We start from the raw sequence: 26,517 nt of genomic DNA, 5'->3' as shown, positions 1-26,517 counted from the left end.
TATTCTCCGTCTCGCCCAAGGCCCCGTGCGTACAGCCTCAAACGAGACAGTAATTCTCCGTATCGCTCGAGGCCGGCTTGGCAATAACCCGTCGCTCTCGCCTCGACCAGTCTTCCCAATGGCACATCACGTCCCATTAATGCGTCAACCACTCTCGCAATCTCAGCCAGACGACGGCTCGACACCACGGCGTGGCCGACGGGACAAGGAGTCGCATCAACGCCATACCGACTAGGACAAGGCGCGGCGGGGATTACCGGTCACTGTGTTCTGGTGCTGTGCCCATGATCAGCGCCTGCACTACACGGTGCCCCGTAACCCCCACCCCGAAGACAACATGGCATGGGGAGTCTAGTCCGGGTCAGCATAGCCTCAGAGTTAGCGTACAAGATCAACTGTTCCCTCCGAGCCTCGGCACTCTACGTCAGGGCCTCGGCCACCTCGAGATTCACGTCTACCGAGACCCCCACGATGGTTCAGCCTAGGCACCAACCGAGCCTCGGCCTCGCGCGCAGTCAACCTACAGTGACCCGCACGCCGACCGCCACGCCCGCTTCGAGGTAGCCCTGGAGCTCCCATGACGCACAGGATCGGATGTGACCAACGCGTCGCCCCAGTACTTCAAGGACGGACCACTCCGTCGGCCACGCCGCCACAGGAACAGGCTACAGGGCTCGGACACGCCGCCTCCATTCGCACGACGCCGTGTAGTTAGCACATGTATTACCCTTGTCCCCCCTTCAACTATAAAAGGAAAGGACCTGGGCCGTTTCTAGACAAAAAATAAACAGACACGCGCACAAGCAACACTCTGTAACACGCACGCTCCCCCGCTGTCTGAGAGCAATGTCTCAAGCAGCCCGCACCGCTCCATGCCGAGACCTAGGACTAGCTCCCTCTCTCACCCAGCTTGTAACCCCCTACTACAAGCACTTTGGTGCAAGGAATACAAGATCGATCTCTCAGACTGGACGTAGGGCACCGATTGCCTAAACCAGTATAAGCCTTGTGTCTCTTTGCATCACCATCTGGGATTGGGAACACGCAGTACAAATTTACTAGTTGGTTGAGGACTCCCCGGTCCGAAACACCGACAGTGTCCTTCTTGAGATCACCGAAATTCACCGATTTTGTAGGCGACGAGCACGTCATGATCCCATTATGGCATCACGTGCGAGAGGCAGAAATCCCGAAAAAATCCCGAACAACGGTGAGGCACGCGAGTCGATCCGGGATCGAACTCGGGTGGGCTGCTCACATGCCGGCGCAGCTAGCCAACCGAGCCTTGCTCGGTCAAGGAATTCGATTTGGTAGCAGGTTAGCAGCACTCAGGAGCATGTTTGCTTGAACTTATCAACCAACTAAAATCTATGGTATTTTTCTCTCACAATAAAATAACTTTAGCCGGCTTAAACCGGCTTTAATACCAGCCGAACGAGCCTCATATTCGGATGGAAGGGGAAATACTCGTTAAATTTCTTGGCAGGGATGAGGTGATGACACGTTGGTCCCGGAAGCCTAGCCGATCCGGGCTCATTTGCCGTTGTTGGCGTGTCCGCGGGAGCCGGGAGGCAGGAAAGTGGCGGCGTCTGCCCGTCGCCGTCAGGACTCAGGATGCACGCGTGTTCGCCAACTCATCGCTGTACCGTGTACGCCGTGGATGGGCCGAGCGGATCTCCGCTGCACACGCGTTCGCCGAGCGTCTGGACTCTGGAGCTGGCGGGCTGCGGCTCCTGCGAGCAGCAAAGCGGGGTCAGCGGCCGAATCCGTTGGAGTGGCTGCCACCTGGCTCGGCTTGCTCGCCCGTCATGTTGCGGGCCGCAGATGGGCTCGATGTGTGCCGTTCCTTCTTTTACGAGAAGATATTCGGCCTGTTGGCTTCTAATTCTTTGAACAGTGCCCGCTGAAAAGGCCCATTTTCCTTTTCCGCGCACCCACACGTCCGTTTTGCCGATCAAAACCCCCAATAGTTTCGGCTCACTTGTCGGCATTCACAGAGTCACTAATCCACTGCCACCAGGAGCGGCGGCTGTAAAGATGATGCTAATTAACTATAACTGTGCATATGCATGCTAATAAATTACTGCAACAGTAGGAAATTGTTGAAAGAAAATGTGGAAAAAGAACATCACTGATGAACGTCTAATTGCAGAATGGATATCTCGTGGACCATATATTCGTTTTTTTTGCTGCGACACAAAGCATATATATATATGTACACGAGAATAATGAAAACACCTTAGTTATGGACTTCGATTAGGTACAGTTCTTAACCTCGGCAATCACTCCACACCACGTTGCACCACTGCGAATAATAAAAACTTTACAGAGTTGATTTCTATTTACCCGCACAAACAATGTTCTTCTCATCAAACCCTTTGTTTCTTGGGTCGAATCTCAATGCCTAGGACAACAAGACCACACTTAGAGCCGAACGTATCCATAAGGCTGATGGAAACCTCACCAGCGTCGCCTTCACCGATGCGGAACTCACCTAGCTCCGCCTCCATCATCCCGCCACCACCTCTGTCTCGAGGAAAGTGCGTGTCTTCAGGAAGGTACTCTCGCATCACCTGCCAATGTTCCGAGTAGTTATAGCCATCGACAAGACAAACGTGGCCTGTCGACTTGCTACTTCCTCCGAGGCTAACAGATGTCTTTAGGGCTCGAAGCCCGTAGTACTCGATAGCTAGCATGTACACAATGTAAGCACTGTATGTTGTGTGTTGGGAGAGCATCTTGCTATCGATGTTGCCACGTATTTCCAACCACTTAGCCTCCTGGAGTTCAGCCGCTTCCGAGAATCTGTTACAAACTAATCAGGTTAAAATATGTCATTAAGAACTAGAGCAATAGATGCAAACAATTGATTCCATAACGTGGCATCATTCAAGCTTCTCAAACTATTTTTTGTGTGGATATAAAATGTCCAAAATAATTGGGTAGAACAAACTCATGAACAGTATGATTCAATGACACCAACCAAACTACTCCATTGTTACTGAACAAAGTACACTAACATGTTCTTAGTTCACCAGCGCCACATCATTTGACATACTTACTGGAGGAAGTACCATAACTATACTTGATTCTACCCTAGAATAATGAGCGCATTTGATTAGACAAATGTCATACATAATAGGATTTGGCCCGTAATTTCTCGTACAGTATGTCGTCGTTTGCAAAAGAATCAATATCATTTCAGAAACACTTTGAATGCAAATATATTTATACAATTTTATGTCCTTATTAAACTATATGTTGATTTCATTCTACAAGCTACATTTATCATTCTGAAACTGAAGGAGTAATAACTAAATGCTCACTAATGATTCATATCAAAATTTCAGATTTGGCAAGCTAACATATGACTGTGTGATCGAGCAAGATAACCAACCTAAAGCCGTCAATAGGGATCCAGTGCCAATAGGTCGGATTATCACCCCATGCAATGCTCAACTTCCTCGCGGACAACTTGTAGCATATGCCACCGGTCTCCTTGTCAAGCCATAAGCTCTACACACACCACATGCAATGCATCAGTGTTGAGCTGATTGTCCCAGAATCGTCTACTACATAAAACTAATAGATACAAGCAGAAGCGAAGGCCATCCGCGAGGAGGACGGGGCCGTCCAAGAGCCGCAAGAACAACGCCTTCTTGGACGTCAGCGGTTCAAAGACCTCCCCGTCAGCAAGTAGTGGGAGATGACATGGGGCGTGGAAGGCTGGCCACATAGCCGGACGATTGCGGGCGACCGATATGATGTGGAGAGGAGGCCCTTAGGTCTAATCTCAATGCCCAGAGCAACAAGACCAATATTCACATATGGCAACTTCCTAAGGCTGATGGAAACCTCACCGTATTCACCTTCATCATTATGGAACTCACCCATCTCCGCCTCCATCCAACCATCGTCTCTTTCTTTAGGAAACTTTGAGGCACCAAAAATATTCCATCCGTTCCTTAATATAAGCCATATAATTTTTTTTTAAAAAATCCAAAATATGGGTAAGTATCAGCTCTCACGCCGATTAGTTTGGAAAACTTCCCACCGTACATAGCACATGCCTCAACCAATCCCTTAGATTTAAGAAGCAAGCTGATTGGGAGAGAGAAGATGGCCTGATTTTCCTTTTTTTCCTCAGTCTCACATCCTTCCCCAAGCCATGCGTTAATATTGGTGCTAAAAACTATATGGCTTATATTAAGAAACGGAGGGAGTATTAGCAAACCGTTCATACCACCTATTCTCCTCTACCTTGTACACAATATAAGCAGCATATGTCGTGTGTTGGGAGAGCATCGTGCTATCAATCTTGCCACCTATTTCCAACCACCGGAAATGTCGGAGTTCAGCAGCTTCTGAGAATCTGTCATAAATTAACACGGGATAAGATTTGCAATCAAGAACTAGTTAGATCAATTGGTTCTGATCCATGCATGAATATCGCATCAATCGGAGGTTGTTAAAAAAAATTGTGCGGATCGATCCAACATGTGAGGGAGATCAATAGCAAACCTGGAACCGGTGACGGGGATCCAGCGACAGTGGGCCGGAGTAAGAAAACTGTCACCCAAAGCGATGCTCAGCTTCCTCGCAGACAGCATGTAGCACAAGGCACCTGTCTCCCTGTGCAGGCACATGCTCTGCACCCACCACACCACACCACACCAGCAGCCGATCAACGAATATATGTGTATATGTACTCCTTATATATATGCCAATAGAAGCTCGGCGGAGTTGCGTACCGTGAGGCCGTCGGCGAGGAGGACGGGGACGTCGGAGAGCCGCATGAACAGCGCCTTCTTCGACGCCGGCGGTGGAGAGAGCTCCTTGTCAGCGAACGGAGGGAGGTCGCGCGGCAGGAAGCAGGTCCAGAGCGCGTCCGTGTCGGACGCGGCGTGGAAAGCTTGGAAGACAGCGGCGGCGCGGCAGGCGGCCACCGGCCCGGCGCGCGAGAACGACGCCAACAGGAGGTCCTCCGGCAGTCGTGTGATCTCGCAGCTGGCGGGGGCGCCCGGTGCCGCCACCGTTGTCTCCATGGATCGGTTCTTCCTTCCGCTTTGGGTCGATTTCGGTTGGGGCGGGATGCATCGAATGGATTGCACAGAACTACAGAAGGCGGATTTATAGTTGAAATTAACATGCGGGCTTCCACGCTTTGCTCACGGCTTTCGGAACTTGAATTGCGACGACGCCGACGAACGCGAGACGCGTTGGAGAATGGAGACCCAAAGAAAGGAATTCCAAGGCGGGGAAAAAAATATTCAGGTCTTGAGGAAGGGGATGATGAGTAGCTTGCCTGGCATGGCAAGCAACTCGACCGTCAGATCCTCATACAGGAGAACGCGTGGTCGGCTCATCACGTTCCAGTTCACGGCCGTGGACGCCGAAATGGCCGCCCTCATCACGTCCTGAGAACACGTCTGGAGACAGGGCTAATCCGTTGGAGTTCTTGCGATGTCGTCATGCCCTCCCTGCTAAGCAATGCAAAGGCACTAGGCTAATTAATTAAGGTGTTGCGCGAATAAACAACGTGGATTGTGGAGGAACGCTATTGACAGTCGGTTTATTGCTAGGTCGAGTGTGGAGCATTTGTGGATGAGGCATGGCACTGGTGGTGTCTAGGACTATGTGTGCGACGTGTGCAATTTGCTTGTGCTGTGATGGACAACTTGGTGTGATTTGTTTGTTGCAATTTTTAAATTTTAGTTGTCGTATTGAATTTATGAATTTGAATATGGTCTATTGAAATGCATCATAAATGTTTCGGTATAAATTATTGCGGTTATAAGATGAAATAAAGACTATGCATAGGGGTGAACTCATGTCATTTAAGAGCATTCAACTGAATGCCAAACTTTTGAGAGACTCCACTATATGATATATATATTGTGCATGAAAACTGGACCTAAACCAATATTATAGTGCGCCTCCAATAGGTGCCCTTAAATCAGGCTCTATCTTTTGATTTAAGGGCCCACCTACTATTAAGGGTACGGATTTTTTTCTATCTATTCTAGCATGAGTTCTCAAACCAGGGTCTTAAATGCATACATTGACCGGACAAAAACCACACGACTAAGAAGAGTGCGCCACTCATCCCCATACAACTGGATACACTGACCGAACAACTAGCACCTCAACTTGGTAAAAAAAATGACCCAACTAGCAACTCAACAACACCAACAACTGGCTAACAACTAGAGCCACAACGACACCACTCAACAAGATGTAGAGCACCACTAACAAAGCCGGTTGTTGCACAAATGCACCACCATGGTCGAGCAAGAGCTGGACGGCTGTGGGGGGTACGACCCCAAATACCCACGGCCAACTACATGGGCTGTGCCCCTAGGGGCGGCCCAGCCCACAAGACAAAGCCTTGCGGGGCACGACTCTGCTCGGCGCCTGCCGCAAGACACCGGAAAGATATCCTAAAGATACTACGAGATCTGTTAGGATACGTGTGATCCCATGATTCCTATAATCTGTTATTACTTTCCGGTTATCTCTCAGATCTAACCGACTTGTAACCCTGCCTCCGGACTATGTAAGGTGGGCAGGGACCCCCTCCAAACACACGCGATATCATACGATAGCCAATACGATCCAACAGAACACAGGAGTAGGGTATTACGTCATACTGACGACCTAAACATGTCTAACTCGTGTGTCTCTGTTGCCTTCTTGTTCTTGATCACGCGCTTCTCTGTCGATCAATCTACCTTCATGGAATACCCCTCGGAGGACTGCCGATGATATCCTGTCGATAGTTGGCACACTAGGTAGGGGTGTGCGAGCTGTTTCCTTGTCGAACAAGATGACTTTTTCCCTAGGCTCTTCGTCCCTCCCGCAACCCAACCAGATCTTCACGGTCGGATCCATCTCGTGGGTCATCAACGCTGATGGAGTCGGAGAGCTCATCGAGCCGGTGCAGATCAACGCTGCGCCGATCATCCCTACACCTACGACTGCAGATCCGATCTCGCTACATGAGGAGGCAGATCAACAACAATGATCTGATCGAATCCATCAGTCTAAAGCTCACCGATTGCATCTCCATCACCGAATCGGCTCTGGACACTTTGGTTCAGCACCGACCACCCTCTGATCCAGATCTATCGGAGGCTGCTCGGAAAATTCTAGGAGTTGCGGCTCTGCCTTTCGGGCTCACCAACGCCGTTGCTACCTACCAAGATGCCCTGAGGGGCAAATTCGCCGACCAGGTGGGAGGCGTCCATCCTCTCGCCGACCAGCTCCCGCCGACTGTCAACATGCTGCACGTTAGCCGACGCCCTGAAGCATCCCTCCAGACCATCCAGAAGGAAAACCCGGACTCCGAGTCCCAGGGCTCTACGGAGACCCTCGCCGAAACCTTCACCGAGCAACTTCCTCTCCCTCCTTTCTAGGGTGGCGCGATCTTCAACGTCAGCGTCGATAGCCCCCCTCGGAACGGCAAAACCGAGGAGGAACGCGCCGCTCGTGAGAACCGGAACGTCAACCGCGCACAACGACGAGCAAACGAGATCACCCTTACGATGGCCGAACAGCAGCTTGACTCACAAGGAAGGCCACTCCAACGTAACCTCGACGACGAGTTTCTCCGCATTGACGGCCATGACGTTTACAAGACTCCAAACGCCAACCTGGCCGTCGCCGCCAATGAGCTCGCACGTTTTCTGTAGACGCCGGAGATCGCTAAGGTCGCCGCCATGCTGAAAGCGGTGCACTGCTAGGTCAACGAGATCTGCTAGGATCAGAGGCCTTCGTACTCCACAACCTCGATTCGCCGATCAGTCGCCACAAGATCCGATCACCGCCCAAGTCGCTTCACCGACCAGCGCCGCGACGACGGGCAACCCCTCTAGGGCAGAGCAAGGGACAACCGTGTGGAACATCACAGCCAGCACGACCAAGAGGTCGACCAAGATGTTCGAGTGCACCTCAACAACCTCTGGGATGCACGATGACGTATTGACGAATGCCGCTTTGATCGCCATGAGGAAGAAGTATGCCGTCGCCAGGAGTATGAGCAAGAGTACGGTAACCTGGACTCAGCTCTTGAGCCGATCGCTACCAGCACCGCTGCAGACGACAGCGCCGACAATCCCGAAGGGCCCCCAGCATTCACAAGGGCGCTTTGAACACTTTAGTGGCCCTGTGGTTTTAAAATCACTAGGGTTGAGCCCTACGAAGAAAGGATGAACCCAACTCAGTGGCTGCAGGCTTACGCCACTGCAGTCCGCGCCGCTGGAGGAGACACCAGTGTCATGGCGAACTATCTCCCCGTCATGCTCACGCCAGCTGCCATGAGCTAGTTTACCAGCCTTGCCCCGGACTCCATCGGATCCTGGGAAGAGCTAAAAAAAGTCTTCACCGATAATTATATGGCTACGTGCACTCATCTGGGCACCAAGCATGATCTCAACCGCATCAACCAGAAGCCGTCCGAGCTCCTCCGTAGCTACATCAGACGCTTTTCTGAGATGAGGAATTCTATTCCCAACATCACGGAAGCTGAGGTCATCACCGCCTTCATCCGAGGACTCCATCACCGTGAGCTTCGCTCCAAGTTCAACCACAAGCCGCCCACAGGGATTGGCGAGATGATCATGACCGCCAACCAGTACACCAATGCCGAGGAAGCCGAGGTGCGCTTCAATGAGGATGCGGGCACTCATCGCCCAACTGAAAGGTCCTAATATGGCTAGAGGGGGGGGTGAATAGCCTATTTAAAAATCTACAAATCAACTAGAGCAATTTGATTAGTATGACAAATAGCGTAAGCAAACTTGCTCTAGCTCTACAAGGGTTGCAAGCCACCTATCCAACAATTCTAGTTGCAATGATTACTTAGGCACACAAACTTGCTATGTAATTACTCACTAAGAGCTCTCAACCTTGCTACTCTAAAGAGCTCAACTAGATGAATATAAATAATAAAGCAAGCTCTCAATTCTAATTACACTAAAGAGCTTGTGTCAACTAGTTTGCAAGAATGTAAATAAGTGAGTAAGGTGATTATACCAACGTGTAGGGGATGAACCAATCACAAGATGAATATATAGCCAATCACTGGGAGAATGACAAAGACAAGAGACAATCGATTTTCTCCCGAGGTTCACGTGTTTGCCAACACGCTACGTCCCCATTGTGTCGACCAACACTTGGTGGTTCGGCGGCTAAGAGGTGTTTTACAAACCTCGTCCACACGATTGGACACCGCAAGAACCGACCCACAAGTGAGGTAACTCAATGACATGAGCAATTTACTAGAGTTACCTTTCGGCGCTCCGCCGGGGAAGGTACAACTCCCCTCACAATCACCGGAGACGGCCACGAACAATCACCAACTCGTGCCGATCCTCCACCGCTGCTCCAACCGTCTAGGTGGTGGCAACCACCAAGAGAAACAAGCAAAATCTGCAGCGCAACACGAATACCAAGTGCCTCTAGATGCAATCACTCAAGCAATGCACTTGGATTCTCTCTCAATCTCACAATGATGATGGATCAATGATGGAGATGAGTGGGAGGGCTTTGGCTAAGCTCACATGGTTGCTATGTCAATGAAAATGTGCAAAGTATCCCCTTGAGCCGGCCATGGGGCTATAAATAGAGCCGTTATACCCCTTCACTGGGCAAAACGCGCTCTGACCGGACGCTCCGGTCATACTGACCGGACGCTGGCCCTCAGCGTCCGGTCGCCCGATGGACGCCACGCGTCACCAGTTTCAAACGCTGTTCGTCAGATTTCAACGGCTACAAAGCTGACCGGACGCTCCGGTAAAACTGACCGGACACTGAAGCCCCAGCGTCCGGTCGTTTTCAGTAAGCTCCCCGAGGCATATTTTTTCGACCGGACGCGTTCGGTCCACCTTGACCGGACACAGACCAGCGTTCGGTGCAATACCCTTGGTACTGTGCAGACCCGTCAGTTTGACCGGACGCAGCCTTTCAGCGTCCGGTCACTGCATGACCCAGCGTCCGGTCAGTAGACCGACGCCAGCATTATTTCGACCAACTCCATTTCAATTCTAACTTCTTCAACCTTGCTCAAATGTGCCAACCACCAAGAATTTGCATCCGGCGCAATAGAAAATAGGCATTCCATTTTCCCGAAAGCGCCGAACCCATCTCAACCCTACAAACACCACCTCCTTTGTAGATGTGCCAACACCACCAAGTGTATCACCTTGTGCACATGTGTTAGCATATTTTCACAAACATTTTCAAGGGTGTTAGCACTCCACTAGATCCTAAATGCATATGCAATGAGTTAGAGCATCTAGTGGCACTTTGATAACCGCATTCCGATACGAGTTTCACCCCTCTTAATAGTACGGCTATCAATCCTAAATGTGATCACACTCTCTAAGTGTCTTGATCACCAAAACAAAATAGCTCCTATATTTTATACCTTTGCCTTGAGCCTTTTGTTTTTCTCTTTTTTCTTTTCCAAGTTTAAGCATTTGACCATCACCATGCCATCACCATTGTCATGATCTTCGCCATTGCTTCATCACTTGGAGTAGTGCTACCTATCTCATAATCATCTTGATCAACTAGGTTAGCACTTAGGGTTTCATCAATTAACCAAAACAAAACTAGAGCTTTCACCAATATGCTGCTTCGATGATTGCCCCGATGACCAACGCTACAATGACCGCCATTACGACGACCGCAGTTACCATTGTGACAGTGACCGTGATCGGCCAGAAGGACCCAAGTCTGGTCAAAATCGCCACCGCCAGCTAGACCACATTGTCGCTGTCGTCAATGAACCTCATGCCAAGCGTAACTATGATGAGTAGTACAAGAAGATCCTCGACGGCCCATGCCCTCTCCACTAGAATGCCAAGCACAAGATGAATGATTGCCTCAGTTTGGCTAAGGAGTTCCAAGACAAAAAGTAGGACGACGACGCCAACAACAGAGCCGGAGGCTGCCGACCACCTGGGGGCAATGGCAATGTCTTCTAGGACCACGATAAGGTGGTCGCCACCATCTTCGGGGGCCTCGCCTCCACCGAGAGCAGAAAAGAATGGAAGTTCGCTGCTCGAAGGGTGCTCACCGTCACTACGGAAGACGCTGCCGCCAACCCCAGCTATCGCCCATGGTCCGAGGTCCCCATCATCTTCAGCAGGGCCGACCAGTGGTCGAACATCCCCTACATAGGGTGTTTCCCCCTTGTCCTCGACGCAACCGTCCAGAAGGTGCTTTTTAGAAAAGTGCTCGTCGACGGTGGGAGCGCTCTATATCTCCTCTTTGCCGGAGCCCTAAAGGAGTTGGGCCTCGGGATAACAGATCTCACACCCTCAGACTCCTCCTTCTGGGGTGTGGTACCTGGCAGGGCATCCAAGCCGCTTGGAGAGATCACCCTACCAGCATAGTTCGGCACGGCAAGCAACTATCGCGTCGAGCATATCAACTTCTATGTCGCCGACTTCAACACCGCCTACCATGCCATACTTGGTCGGCCAGCTCTGGCCAAGTTCATGGTTGTACCACACTACGCGTATCTGGTGATGAAGATGCCTTCGCCTGTAGGAGTCCTGGCCCTACGGGCCAACCTCTCCATCGCCTACGCCTGCGAGATAGAGAGTCTCGCCCTCACTGAAGCCACCGACCTCTCCATCCAGATTGCAAGCATGGTCACCAAAGCCAAGATGGCGCCCGCCGACGACATGGAGATCCTAGAGCTGGAGCCTCCTCGTGCCTCGGCCAAGTCTAAGGAAATAAAGGAGGTCGGCCTCGGCCTCGACGACCCCTCCAAGACCGTGAAGATTGGGGCTCACCTTGACCCCAAATAGGAAAGCGTGCTTGTCTCCTTCCTATGTGCCAATGCCGACGTGTTTGCTTGGAAACCTACAGACATGCCGGGGGTACCATGGGAGAAGATCGAGCACTCCTTGAACGTCTCGCCGACCGCCAAGCCGATCAAGCAAAAACTCCGCCGATTCATGCCAGATAAGAAGGAGGCTATTAGGGTAGAAATAAAATGGATCTTAGCTGCTGGATTCATAAAAGAAGTGTATCATCCTGAGTGGTTAGCAAACCCTGTTCTTGTTCGAAAAAAGAATAAAGAATGGAGAATGTGCATTGATTACACTGATCTCAGCAAGCACTGCCCTAAAGACCCCTTCGGTTTGCCTTGGATAGACGAGGTTGTAGACTCCACCGCCGGCTGCGAACTGCTGTCTTTCCTCGACTGTTACTCCGGCTAACACCAGATCTCCCTCAAGAAGGAAGATCATATCAAGACATCGTTCATCACGCCTTTCGGTGCATACTGCTATACCACCATGTCCTTTGGACTCAAGAATGCCGGGGCGACCTACCAAAGGGCCATTCAGATGTGCCTCGATCAACAGATCAGTCACAACGTCGAAGCTTACATCGATGATGTGGTTGTCAAGTCCAAGACCGCCGACAATCTTATCATCGATTTCGAAGAAACTTTCGCCAACCTAAACAAATACCATTGGAAGCTGAACCCTTCAAAGTGCATCTTTGGAGTTCCATCTGGTATACTGCTGGGCTACATCATTAGCGCACGTGGCATCGAGCCCAATCCCAACAAGGTCTCCGCCACCACTAACATGAAATGGCCAACATGCGTCAAGGATATACAAAAACTTATAGGCTGCATGGCCGCTTTAAGCCGCTTCATATCGCGCCTCAGCGAAAAAGGGCTACCGTTCTTCAAACTCCTCAAGGCCTCCGAGCGCTTTTCCTGGTTGGAGGAGGCAGACACGGCTTTTGAGCAGCTCAAGTTGTTCCTAACAAAGCCTCCGATCATGACGGCGCCATGGCCAGACGAAACTCTCCTGATTTACATCGCCGCTACTTCTCAAGTCGTCAGCACAGCCATTGTGGTCTAACGCGAGGAGGTCAGGCATGCCTATAAGGTGCAACGTCCGGTATACTTCATCAGCGAGGTTCTCAATGAGCCCAAGACTCATTATCCTCAGGTCCAGAAGCTGTTGTACGCCATCCTAATTACGTCGCGTAAGCTCCGCCACTACTTCGAGTATTACAAGATCGCCGTGGTCACCGAGTTCTCTCTAGGAGACATTCTCTGCAACAAAGAGGCCAATGGACGTATCATCAAGTGGGCTATCGAGCTCGAAACTTACTCCATCGAATTCAGAAGTAGGCCTACCATCAAGTCCCAGGCGCTCGCTGATTTCATTGCTGAGTGGACTGAGATTCAAGAGCCCATCGCCGCTACCTACCCCGAGCACTAGGTGATGTACTTCGATGGCGCTCTCAACATCAATGGTGCTGGTACGGGCATTTTGTTCATCACGCCAACCAACGATAAGCTCCGATATATTCTCCGGATACACTTTCCGGCCTCCAACAACGCTACCGAATATGAAGCATGTCTCCACGGACTCCGTATAGCCGTCGAGCTCGGCGTCAAGCGCCTCATGGTATACGGGGACTCCGCACTGGTTATCAACCATCTCAACAAAGACTGGTCCTACTCTAGTGACAAGATGGATGCATATTGCACTGAAATCAGAAAGTTTGAAGGGAAATTCTACGGTATCGAGTACCACCACGTGATATGAGATCAAAATCAGCTCACTGACCACCTCTCCAAGTTGGGCTCCTCTCACGCTATGATTCCACCAGGGGTCTTCGTTCAAGATCTTATGGCGCCATCAATTAAAGAAGATAAGGAAGTTTAGGAAGTTCCCCCCGCTGAGCAGCTGGTACATGCATTACCTTCGCCGACCGCTGACTAGAGGAAATAGTTCATCAAGTACCTCACCAACGCTAAAGTACCCACCGACAAGACTGAAACCGAACGCTTAATTTATCGAAGCAAGCATTACATGCTGGTGGATGGAAACTTGATGAGGAAAAGTGCCAAGGAAGGGATACTGCAAAAATGCATCTCCCAACAAGGAGTGAAGCTATTTCACGAAATTCACTCTGGTTCCTACGGTAACCACGTGGCCTCGAGAAATCTGGTCGGCAAAGCTTTTTGAGCTGGTTTTTACTGGCCCATGGCCATCTCTGATGTAGAAGACCTCATCCGACGTTGTGAAGGATGTTAATTTTTCACCAAGTAGATACATGTGCTGGCACAAGAACTACAGACCATCCCAGCTTCCTGGCCTTTCGCATGCTGGGGGTTAGACATGATCGGGCCTTTCAAGCCAGCGCCAGGTGGTTTTCGATACGTATACGTCGCCATCGACAAGTTCTCCAAGTGGATCGAGTATAAATCGCTCATCTCGGCTACTACAAAGAAAGCAGTCGAGCTCTTCGAAGATAGCATCCATAGATTTGGTCTCCCGAATAGCATCATCACCGACCTCAGAACTACGTTTACTAGCCATCACTTTTGGGACTTCTGCGAAGACCGGTGCATCTCCATCAACTATGTCTCTGTTGCCCATCCTAGAGCTAACGGCCAGGTCGAACGGGTGAATGGCATGATCCTTGATGCCCTCAAAAGAGGTTATATCAGAAAGAAGAAAGGCATCCGGGCAGATGGCTCAAGGAGCTACCAGCTATGGTCTGGGGACTGCACACTCAAGCTAGTCGTAGCACCGGTGTGTCTCCATATTTCTTGGTCTACGGCTCAAAAGCCATACTACTAGCGGACATTGCCTTCCGAGCACCTAGGGTGGAAAATTATAATGAAGAGCAAGCCACAGCTGTTCGGACAAAGGACATCGACAGGGCCGAGGAAGAACGCCTAATAACCTGTGTCCACACAGCCAAATATTTAGAAGGCTTGCGGAGGTACTACAACCACAACATCAAAGGTTGTTCATTTGCTATCGGCGACCTAGTTCTTCGTAGAAAACAAAAGATCGAAGGGATGCACAAGCTCTCCTCCCCCTGGGAAGGGCCTTATGTCATCAAAGAGGTTACCCGACCAGGGTCTTATCGCCTATGTGACTTAGACAGAATCGATGTCCCCAACTCATGGCACATCGAGCACCTTATACGTTTCTATCCTTGAAATGCCCTAGATATGTACTCTCCACTTTATGATAAATAAAGTTTTGGTCTTCATAATTTGTCTCCATTTTTTTTCCATTACGGTTTAGTCTCCACTTACGGTCGCCGAGCTCTAAGCTACTCCATAACAAATTCTAATACGGAATCGCCAACGTGCTTCACCGAACAATTTCTCCAAATCGCCGACCACGTTTCTCCAACTATCCAATGTTCTCGCCAAACACGTTATCTCCAAATCGCCGAAACAGTTTTCTCCAAGTCACCGAACACTTTTTCTCCAAATCGCCAATGTATTTCATCAAACATGTTTCTCCAAATCGCCGAAGATTTTTCTCCAAATCTCCAAGATATTTCACCGATCAACAAGCAGCACACGTTCTATTTTGATCTCTACGGAGAAGACCCAGTCTCTGATCTCTCCCTACACGTGCCATGGGCTCCGCGCTCTATGTTATGGGTGGTCGGCTGCGATTCCTTGGTCACGTCTGTTCCTCCTACACGTGCACGGGCTTCGTGCTCGACGTTATGGACTATGGGCAACCCAAGGCCGTGAGCTCAGTAAAGGACTAACTGCTCGAACGCCACTTATACTACGTTTATCTCTAAGTTATTTTGACAGTCGCTGAGCAGCACATGTTTCGTTCTGTTCTCTCTGGAGAAGACCTAGTCTCCGATCTCTCCCTGCACGTGCCACGAGCTTCATGCTCTACGTTATGGGTGGTCGGCTGCGGTTCCTTGGTCATGCCTGTTTCTCCTACACGTGCACGGGCTCCACGCTCGACGTTATGGACTATGGGCTAGCCGAGGCCATAGAGTTCAGTAGTAAACTAACTGCACGGACACTACTCATATAATTGTGTTACGATTAACATTATGAAGAAATTTTCACCGAAATACCAGCAAACTGCATAAACATGCACTTTATAACATTATACACTTACATAAATGTTTCTTGTGCTCCCGCACGCTCTAACTACATTGTCCAGATATTACAGATGATAATCTCTGAGCAGATCACCGAGCTTCGCCATCGCCGTCCGTCTCACCAAACAGGTCGATGTCGCCGGCCAGCTTTTTTGCTGTATCCTCCACCTCATCCTCCAGCTGCTGGTGCTCTGCCTCGCCCATCCCTTCGGCGAATCCACCTCCTATCGCCTGAAGGTCAATGGTTGGATAATGGGACCGAACCACCGCAAGGGTGTGAGTAGTGGCAGATACAATGGCGTTGCGGTTGAAGCTTTTGAAGTTCTCCCATGCTACCTTGCACCTCTGGATGATGGTGTCTGACGGTTGCCGCCTAGTTTCGGGCTAAGGAGCCGCCTCTGGGTCAACGCAGTCGAGCACCGGTTTAACTCCAGCAACTATAGTGTTGAACTTGTCCTTTTGGGTCCTGGCCTCCTACACCAGCACATCAAACTGTGCCTTGGCTTTATGACGATAGCCTGCAAGCGTTACAAGGTTCCATCAAACAAGGAAACTACTTCAACAGTAATTCTGACCAGGAGGTATTCACCTTTTAGCTCCTCGACCAGTTTGTCTGCTCATTCTGACTCCTTCGTCTTCTCCCCTCAGAGTTGTTCGATGGTCTGGCGCAGCTGGTCGAGCACCACATCTTGCTCTACAAGCACAATAGTCATCACAAAAAATAAGGATATTCAACTATGCAAAGCACTTTCGCCGATCAGACGTACCTTTCTTCTGCTCGGAGACTTTCCACAGCTGCTCCAACTAGTCGGAAGCGCCCTTTTGTTGTTCAGAGACAGTGGCCAGCTGCTCAGACTTGCTCCGCATCTGCTCGAACGTAGCCGCCAGCTCCTTGGATAGGACCCCCTTCTGGTATTCCAGGTCCCACTTATGGGACTCTGCGAGGTCTCGCTCGCACCGGGCCCTCTAGATGTTTCTCTCTAAGAGGTTCATCTCCTCCTTGAGTTTCTTGTTCTCCTCGGCGAGGGGCTCCATCCTCTTTATCAGCTGATGCCACTGCTCGGTAGTCTGAGTTATTCCCTACAAATGCACAATGATAGCGACGAACTTCGATCTCCAACATCATAGACAAGCATATTCCAGATGCAGTACTGACCTCAATTTGTTTCATCACTCCGGGAAGGGCGGTCTTCAGTCTCCTCATCTCCTTGGTGGTGTCTTCCTCCTCGAGAACCACCACCTCGTCGCCGTGCTTACGGAGGATTCGGATAGATTGGGGTTGAGGTTCAGCATGCTCGATCTCCTCCACCTCATCCTCTTTCACCGTAGCTCAGGGCACCACTAGGGGGCTTTGTGCCCGGGCAACAGGTCCGACCATGCCCTGTGATGCCTCAGTGGGCATCGTTTGCTCCTTAGGAGCCACCGGCTCTGCCGCTCTAGACACCAGCGCATCGCCGGCAACTCCAGCCTCTGCTCCCGAGGACCTAGCGGTTCTCGCCATTGCCTCAGGCACTGTCGCTGACACCTCCGTTGTCAACATCGCCTGTTCGCCGCCGCCGAGCCTGCCAGCAGTGGTGGTTGTCTCCTCCATAGGCTGTCGAGCAACCAAGGACTCTCGGATGGGGCCTATCGATACCTCCTCTGCTCTAGGAGCGGCTTTCGGTTGCTCGTCAGTCTGAACGGGCGAGGTTGGATCCCCTGCACGTTTTGCATTGCATCATATGTGCTCGTTACTCGCCAAAAAAGCTAAGAAACGACAACAAAGTAACTCCTAGGCAAGGACACTTATGGTTTGGTCTGCCAGTACAATTTCTTGAACCAGCGGTGCCTGCCTGAGCCCCCAGGTGCGGCTGTGGGGTCGACTCCCGTGCTCTGGGTTGGAGGTCCCGCCTCCTCCACAGTCGGCCTCTGCTCCCCCTGCCGCTCCGGGACTCCCTCCACCTACTGTTCTAGGACTCTCTCCGCCTGCTGCTCTAGGTTTACCTCAGCCTACTGCTCGAGGACTTCCCTCGCCCACTGCTCAGGGACTTCTTCGCCTCCCTTTGACTGATCCTCCACGCGCGTACTGCGTGGAGGCACTTTCGTGCTCGGTGGAGGAGCCACCGGAACTTCGTCGTCATCCGACCACTCGAACACCACAGTCCTTCGCGTTCGAGTGGTCTGGTATCTGCCAAGCGAGATGCCACCCGGTTTGAGGGGAGCGGCAGCCGCTGTCTTTCTCTTCTTCTAGGCCGGCTCATCTACCGCCGCCCTCTTCCCCCAGACTTTCTCCGACACCAGGGGAGAACTCTCCGTCCAGCCAGTGTTCGTGTCTCTGGACTCCGAGGAGGCGCTGGCCGCATCTTTTTCAGGCTGAGCTAGTGGCTGGGTGTCTACTCCCCTTGGCCAATCGCCCCTCGGCATGCCTAAGAAGTACACCGCCCTATCCTGCGAGTGGATCTTCACATAAGTGAATCAGTCGACTGCTCGGCAATAACAAAAGATGAAAAGCTTTAGGCATACACAACCGAGATATTTACCTAAGGAGGTAGATTCTTGCAGTTAAAGGGCTTCGTATACCCTGACATGTTGAATGAAGCAAACGGAGCGAATAGCTCTGCAGCTCACTCTTCAACAACGTTCCTCGACAGCATCTTCGGCCTCTCTCGGGTACCGTCGGTCTCCCCCTTGAACTCGAAGGCCGGGTGCGCCCTCTCCTTACAGCGCTGGACATGGCACACTATAAAGCTCGCCGCTACCAATCCGCCATTGGTCCTCATGCCCTTTATTAGGCCAAGGAGCTCCCTCACTTGCTCCATATCAGCGCTGCTCGGCGTCTCCGACCAGCTCCTCTGGCTCTCCAGGATGTGGTCGGCATCGCAGCGGACGGCTGGGTGGCTCTGCTTCATATAGAATCACCTAGCATTCCATCCCTTCACCGACGTGTTTAGCGGCACAGTAAGGTACTCGCCCGCCATTCCATCGCGCAGCTGAAGGTACACACCACCGACCACCTTGGAACCACCGCCGCCTCTCTTCTTCAGCCAGAACAGGCGACGGATGAGGTTGAAGTGGGGAAGGATTCTAAGATATGCCTCACAGAAATAGATGAAGATTGAGATGTGCAAAATGGTATTCGGGTGGAGATTGCACAGACTAATCACCCAGAGCTCCAACAAATCTCTCAGGAACGGATGAACAGGAAATCCCAATCCCCGCCAGAAATAATCCTCAAATACCACCACTTCGTCGGTATGAGGCGTCGGGAAGGACTCACCGAGGGTCGCTCGTCATCCGGCGGTAGCATGGTCAGGAAGAACGCCCGCTTCCACTAATCTATTGAGCTTTGCCTCTCCCGTTCATGATGGCACCCACTCTTTGTCATGCCGGACTTCGGCGCTCGCCTTCTTGGGGCTCGTCTTCTTTGATTTGGCAGCTCCCTTCTTCGGTTCCATCTCTCCGATCTGATTAGGGTTTGGCGGCGGAAGCAAGGGTGGATGCGACTCTAGGAACGTGAGGGCTCAGGAGGAAGACAAAATGGCAAAGTGGAAAAGGTGGAAACGCGGGATGCGGCGGTGTAGTTATAAAGCACTTTTCCCACCCTTCCACATTCGAGGGTTTTTGGGAAACCGTTCTCGCGATTTACGCCTCTCCAAATTCTCCGCAATAGCAAGACGGTCCGTTACCTGAGCTTTCGTGCGACCGCGGCCCATATCGCCGATTTATCTCCGCAATCTGTTATGGCCCACCAAATTTTCGCCGATTTCTCTGCCAATCGTTCCGGCCCAACAGCTACTACTGTGCGGCTGTTACTTCGGTATTTTCTCCATGGTTTGCTTTCTCCAAGATTTCCTAAAGTGGCTCGGGGACTGCGTTAGTATTACGTCTCGGTTCCTCATCGCTTTGAGGTTTTTTCTTCAATTGACTACTATTTCTGACCCTGGCACCACGTGACTACGTCACCTACTGTTAGGTTTGAGGACTAAGTGGGCACACTTCACCTTGCGGTGAATGTGCTTTTTGGGGGCTACGTCCGGGGACTGGCTGTCTGCTCGGCTAGTCTTCTATTGTTCTACTTTGAACCCTGGCACCACATGACTACGTCATCTACTGTCAGGCTCAAGGACTAAGTGGGCACACTTCACCTCGCGGTGAATGTGTTTGCTTTATTCTGGAAGACTCCGTGCCTCTTGAAGCTGAAGAAGACTATCTCCTTTTCTCGTGGTCGGACTCTAAGTGGGCACACTTGGTCCACTGCGAGGAAATTTTCGATTATGAACTTGAGCTCCTTACACCCTCATGGCAAGCCGTGCTTGGATTATGCTGCTCGGCTATGGTTCACGCTGCTCGGTGATGGTGCACGCTGCTCAGCAACTGCTAACAATCGCTCGGTAACTCATCACGGTGGTCGGACCATGAGTTTGACTGCTCGGCTATGTTTGCACCTGCTCGGACAAGCTCAAGACGGCGTTGCACAACAGGTACAAGACGCTCGAGGACTAGCTGTGGGGGGTATGACCCCGGATACCCACGGCCGACCACATGGGCTGTGCCCCTAGGGGCGGCCCAGCCCACAAGACGAAGCCTTGCGGGGCACGACTCTGCTCGGTGCCTCCCGCAAGACACCAGAAAGATATCCTAAAGATACTACAAGATCTGTTAGGATACGTGTGATCCCATGATTCCTGTAATTTGTTATTACTTTTCGGTTATCTCTTAGATCTAACTGACTTGTAACCCTGCCCCCGGACTATATAAGGCGGACAGGGACCCCCTCCAAACACACGCGATATCATACGATAGCCAATATAATCCAACAGAACACAGGAGTAGGGTATTACGTCATACTGACGGCCTGAACCTGTCTAACTCGTGTGTCTCTGTTGCCTTCTTGTTCTTGATCACGCGCTTCTCTACCGATCAATCTACCTTCGTGGGATACCCCTCGGAGGACTGTCGACGATATTCTGTCGATAACGGCAGAGCTGGAGTAGCATAGCGAAACCTTCAGGAAGGAGACGACACCAAAGACACCGATGACGCTTGACCAACATGTAATGGTTTTCACCCGCAAACACAAGCAAGGCAGAAAAAGAAGCACGAAGAGGATGCTTCCAAGGAGGAAGTGGCATCTGCAGACGTTGCCATCCGGGCATTAGCCCCAACCTCAAACAACCCGCCCGCCGCGGCCTATCATGGCTCAAACAAGGGTCTCATCAGACTACTTGTTCCTTGGGTCTAATCTTAATGCCTAGGACAATAAGGCCAGCCTTCACGACTGACGTCTCCATAAGGGTTGATGGAAACCTCACGACGCCTTCACCGTTGTGGAACTACCTACCTACACCTCCATCCAGTCATCGCCTCTTGCTCGAGGAAAAAAGTGCATCTTGAGGAATGTCGACGCACAATGATAGCCATGTCTCCGCATGATTCTGGCCATCGTCGAGACGGACGCGATGCATGCATTGACCATTGGCCTGACCGCCTGAGTGTAATATGGAAATGAATTGATCAACTTAATTTTGTATGGTTTGGAAAACTCATACACCTATTTCGAAACAAAGTACCTTGATCCATAGTTAAAGCTAAGGTATGTTGAATCTATAAATAATATGTTCAATAAAAAATATAAATCTCTTTGTGCGTCATATTCTTCAAGGACGCTTCTTCGGTCTATTTTGTGAAATAGTTTGTCAGCACCAACACAAAGTGGTGTGCTTTGAAACAAGGAGAACGAATTTGCCTAATAAAGTTTAACTCCAACCTTGAAATGACCACGAACATGACATTTTTACGGCTAGGATCAAGTGACACAAACATGACCGAGTGAGTTGACACTTATGTTCATACTAAATAGTACTCCATCCATTTTAGATCATAAGATGTTTTGACTTTTCCAGATATTTTACTATGCACTTAGATATAAACTCTAGATATAAAGTAAATCAATGTATTAAAAAAGTCAAAAGATCTTATAATTTAGAACGAAAGGAGTATTAAATACGATGTGGTTACATGATGTCTGTGTTGTCCTCAAATTCACATGGTCGTCAACATAAACTAATCAGAATGATAATGAGAGTATAACTTTTTTAAATATTTTTTGGCAAAAAAATAGTCCGATTTAGCCCTTGAACTATCAGCGCCGATTCATCTCTGTCTTAATTAATGTGACCCGCATAGGACGGCTGATGTGGCGTCACGTCGGAAAAAAACCATCATCAAAACCATGCTGGGTTGAAAACAGATAATTTTAAAAGTTAAAAGAGGTAGGAAAACCCGGTTTTACAAATGGCTATGGAGGGGAGATGTATTTAAATCGGACGATAAAAATTGAGGGGTCAAAAGGCCTTTTGCTCACCTAAATCCCCATCAGTTTCAGCCCACTTCCGGGCTCTGGCCCCTCACTGAGTCACTGATCCACTGCAACCAGTGAGCGGCGCCTGTAAGCATATGCTAATTATTGTGCTGCAGACGCATTGGTTGCTAACAAGTTACTGCAACGCTAGACATTGTTGAAAGAAAATGTGTAAAAACATCAATGGCAAACGGCTAATTGCTCAATGAATATCTCTTAGACCATGACTATTTACATTTGTTTTGGCGGCGAGACAAAGCGTAGACAAACATAATAGAAACACCTTAGTTCTGGTGTACTAGTAGTTCTTAACCTCGACAATGTGATCAGCTAGCTCCACACCGCTGCGAATAATAACGACGTTACATAGTTGATTTCTCAATCCATTATTTACTCGCAAAATCAAGGTTCTCATCAGACCACTTGCTCCTTGGGTCTAATCTCAATGCCCAGGACAACAAGGCCCCTCTTCACGACCGACGTCTCCATAAGGCTGATGGAAACCTCACCATCGTCGCCTTCACCGTTGCGGAACTCACCTACCTCCACCTCCGTCCAACCATCACCTCTCTCTCGAGGAAAGAGTGCGTCTTGTTGAGGAATGTCGCCACGCATCGATGGCCAAGTATCCACGCGATCGTGGCCATCGTCGAGACAAACGCGGCGCGTCGACCTGCTGCTGTTTCCTTCGAGGCTGACAGACGTCTCCAGGCATGGGAAATGAAGCCCGCGGCGCCCTTCAGCTACTCTGAACACGATGTAAGCACTCTATGTTGTGTGTTGGGACTTGGGAGAGCATCTTGCTATCGATGTTGCCACGTATTTCCAGCCACCAGACATACTGGAGTTCAGCAGCTTCCGAGAACCTGTCACAGATTAGCAGCAACATCATTGTTGGCTAAAGCAATGGATGCAAACGAGTGATTCCATGGCATGGCATGGCACTAGCCGAGCTTGTTCAACTATTTAAATTTTATCAATCAATGCAATTATCCCCCCAAAAATTGGCTAGAACAAAAGCATGGACAGTGCAATTCAGTAACACAACTTTAACTGCTCTATTGTGACTGTGAGTGAATAGAAGCACACTTTGCTTTTGTAGCGCAAAGAAAAGCATACCTAGTTCATTCGTCAATGTCCTGTTCGCTCGGCTGATAAGTCATGGCTAAAAGTACTGTTGACTGATTTACTGTGAGAGAAAAATAATGTTCGTTGGCTGAAAAAGTACGGCTTATAAGCGAAGCGAACATATACTCCGTAGAAGAAGCACTAGCGAACTAAACGCCTACTGACAGTGCGTTTCAGAATTTCAGAAATATGGAAAGCTGACATACATGTGATTTGTGAGCGAGATATATAGCATGCAAACCTGTAGAGGTTGATGGGGATCCAGCGCCAGTACTGCGGAGTTTCGCCCCAAGCAATGCCCAGCTTCCTGGCGGACAGCATGTAGCACTTGGCGCCGGTGGCCCTGTCCAGCCACATGCTCTGCAACGCACCACAATAACCGATCAAACAAGTCCATCCATCGAGCACCTAGTTAAGACGTAGTAGAGTAGAGGAGTTGCAGTTACCATGAGGCCGTCGGTGAGGAGGACGGGGCTGCCGGGGTCCGAAGAGCTGCTTCTTGGTGGACTGCGGATCGGCGGGGAGCTCCAGCTCCCCGTCGGCGAGCGGGGGCAGGTCGCGCGGCAGGACGCTGGACCAGACCACGTCGGCGTCGGCCGCGGCGCGGAAGGCCGGCGAGCGTCGCCGATAGGAGGTCATCCGGCAGGCGCGCGATCTCGCAGCGGGCGGGCGCCGTCGACTCCATCGGTTCCCCCGACGCGACTCGTGAGTCCTGAACGATGTGAGGGAACTCAGGACAGGGCTGCAGCTACAGCTAGCTAATGGAATGGAAGAATATAGTTGGGCCGGCCGGACGCAGACAAACGCTAGCTTCGGGCATGGCGAAGGAATTCGATTATAGGACGTACAACACAACAGCAGCCAAATTCGAATCGGAGGGGAAATATGTTCATGCAGGGCGTGAGGCGCTGACATGTGGGGTCCCGAGCGGAAGTCGTCTTGCCCGTCGCCGTCAGGGCTCTCGGGATGCACGCGTGCTCGCCGACTCGTCGATCGCCCGAGCGGATTTCCGCTGCACACGTCTGGACTCCGGAGCTAGAAGCGTCGTCGTCTCGTCCATCACGCCGAAGCAGAGCTACGCCCACCATGCTGCGGGCCGTTCGATTTGTGTCATTTCTGATACGAGTTTCGGCCCACACCGCTGTTTGCCGATCAAATCCCCGTCCATCTACCACATGGTAAAATGGGAGGCCTTAGCTGCCCCAAAAGACTTTGGTGGGTTAGTTTTTTTTTATACCAGAGCCATGAACAATGTGTTGTTGGCTAAATGGATCTTCAAACTGGGCAAAGGTGGAAACAACATGGCTCTAGAGGTGGTGCGCAGAAAGTATCTTGAGGACAAGAGTTTCTGTCAAAGTAAACAAAGAGAAAGTTCTCAATTTTGGCAAGGTTTGGAAAAAGCTAGAGAGTGGCATGAGAAAGGAACTAGATGGAAGGTGGGTAGTGGAAAGAAGGTTGATTCTGGCATGACATTTGGCTAGGCAACTGTCCTCTCTAAATTGAATTTCCAAGACTGTACAGAATCAGCAGACAACATGATTTTTCTGTTTCAGACCTGAGAGAGGTGGACTGGAATCTTGATCTAAGAAGAAGATTAGGTAATGAAGAAGTGGTTGAGTGGAATGATCTTCAGGAGGCTCTGGAGTTAGCTTTTTTCCAGAAGGGGAAGATGAGGGTGATCTGGGCTGGGCCTTGGAGGCTTCCGGAGAATTCACAACTAAATCTTTGTACAGGCTCATGAAGAACAGTGGTGAAATTGATCTAAGAATGATAGAGTTGTGGAAAACTAAACTTCCCCTAAAAATCAGGATTTCTTATGCTTGCTTTGGCACAATATGATCAACTCAAAATCAGGAAGGGCAACGGTTAGTATTGTGGGATTGGAAACAAGAAATCACCTGTTTTTCAACTGCCATATTGCCCAAGTTATCTGGGTCGGGGTTAGGATTAGCATAAGGTGGTCTGACAGACCAACTTTGATTCAACACTTTGAAGATATGATGGGGATTGGTTTAGGCCCTATTAGAGATAGTTCTATTTTCTTTATCTTAGCTAGTGTGGTTTGGAGTTTGTGGAAAACAAGGAATGGCTGGGTTTTTAACAACCAACTAATAAAATCTCCTAAAGTCGTTGCTCTCAAGATAATGGGTTTCATGTCACAGTGGAAGAAGCTTCTGAAGCCAGAGGAGATGCTGAAGATGGAGGATACTATGAAGAAGCTCCAAAGAAGGCCTGCAGGCGTGGTGAACCTGATTGTCTGAGTGAACGCAAGACAGTCATGTGGAATGTGGAGGTGTTTCTTATCTAGAGGTGCTCTAAGTCTGTGAGGTTGTTAGTCTTTTGGTCTGGACGCTGTGAAGTTTCAAGTTAGTTTGCCTTCTCGTCTAGCTATCTGTTTAGAGTGGCTTTTTCTTTAGTTCCTTACTACTGCTTTTGCTTATCTTTCGTTGTTTCTTATGGTTGTGTAAGTGCTAAACTTTGTAAGATGGCAATCTCAGCAAAACGTTATGCTTTCAATATAAGCAGGGCCAAGGGCTTTGGTTGGTCTAAAAAAATCCCCGTCCATCAGTTCAGGCCCACCTGTTTTTTTTTAACTGTCACCGCGGGAGGAGATAATCCCCACCTGAAATATTGATATCAACAGCCTCAGGGAAAACGAGGCAAAACCATTTTGTCCGATTAATTTTAGAAAACCAGACTAAACCAAAACAGCAGCCCCACTACAAGGGTGAGATCGTGGCAAATCCATGAGAAAGAGAGACGACGACGACAACAACAACAATAACAACAAGACACCCTATCACAAGGGCGAGAGGTGGCACAACCACTAATTACAATGAAAAGTGAGTAGACCCAACACTAAGGTACAAGAGCTACTTCGACGATGCCTCCAAAAAGACGAATGACACCAGAACGTAATCATCGTCGGTCAAGAAGGGACATCTATAGCCGCTCACTGAGTCACCTGGTCCATTGCCACCAGGAGCAACGCCTGCAAGCAGATGCTAACAAGTTTCTGCAACGGTACAAGATTGTTGAAAGAAAATGCAACCGATGTGCACTCTTGACTAGTGCAAGCAGCACTGGGAATCGTTGGGGCACAATACCACTACTTCTGGTCGCTCACTCGC

General features: G+C 50.1%; 1 protein-coding gene and 1 pseudogene across 1 annotated transcript; both read right to left on the bottom strand.

Annotated features, from left to right (window-relative positions):
• Positions 1 to 2,369: 2,369 nt before the first annotated feature.
• Positions 2,370 to 5,076, bottom strand: LOC136468011 (putative F-box protein PP2-B12). Its single transcript, XM_066466865.1, has 3 exons — positions 4,752 to 5,076; positions 3,398 to 3,516; positions 2,370 to 2,805 (listed from the first exon to the last, which is right to left on the bottom strand). Exons 1-3 carry the CDS (start codon positions 5,043 to 5,045, stop codon positions 2,370 to 2,372), a joined length of 849 nt encoding a protein of 282 aa, XP_066322962.1. The 5' UTR covers positions 5,046 to 5,076.
• A 17,436-nt stretch (positions 5,077 to 22,512) lies between these two features.
• LOC136464833 (F-box protein PP2-B10-like) lies at positions 22,513 to 24,071 on the bottom strand (annotated as a pseudogene).
• Between the last annotated feature and the right edge of the window lie 2,446 nt (positions 24,072 to 26,517).

Source organism: Miscanthus floridulus, chromosome 7 (genome assembly GCF_019320115.1).
Source record: "Miscanthus floridulus cultivar M001 chromosome 7, ASM1932011v1, whole genome shotgun sequence".
Taxonomy (NCBI): Eukaryota; Viridiplantae; Streptophyta; class Magnoliopsida; order Poales; family Poaceae; genus Miscanthus; species Miscanthus floridulus.
Note: the sequence above shows the minus strand (reverse complement) of the source record. Positions and strands in the feature narration are given on the sequence as shown.

What these genes read in the sequence shown, in the direction of transcription:
- LOC136468011 (XM_066466865.1), bottom strand. Translation starts at nt 5,045, where the DNA reads ATGGAGACAACGGTGGCGGCACCGGGCGCCCCCGCCAGCTGCGAGATC. An exon ending in TCCTCGCCGACGGCCTCACG is followed by an intron (nt 3,517 to 4,751) that starts GTACGCAACTCC and finishes TGGTGTGTGTAG; the next exon opens with AGCTTATGGCTTGACAAGGA. An exon ending in ATCCCTATTGACGGCTTTAG is followed by an intron (nt 2,806 to 3,397) that starts GTTGGTTATCTT and finishes AGTTTGTAACAG; the next exon opens with ATTCTCGGAAGCGGCTGAAC.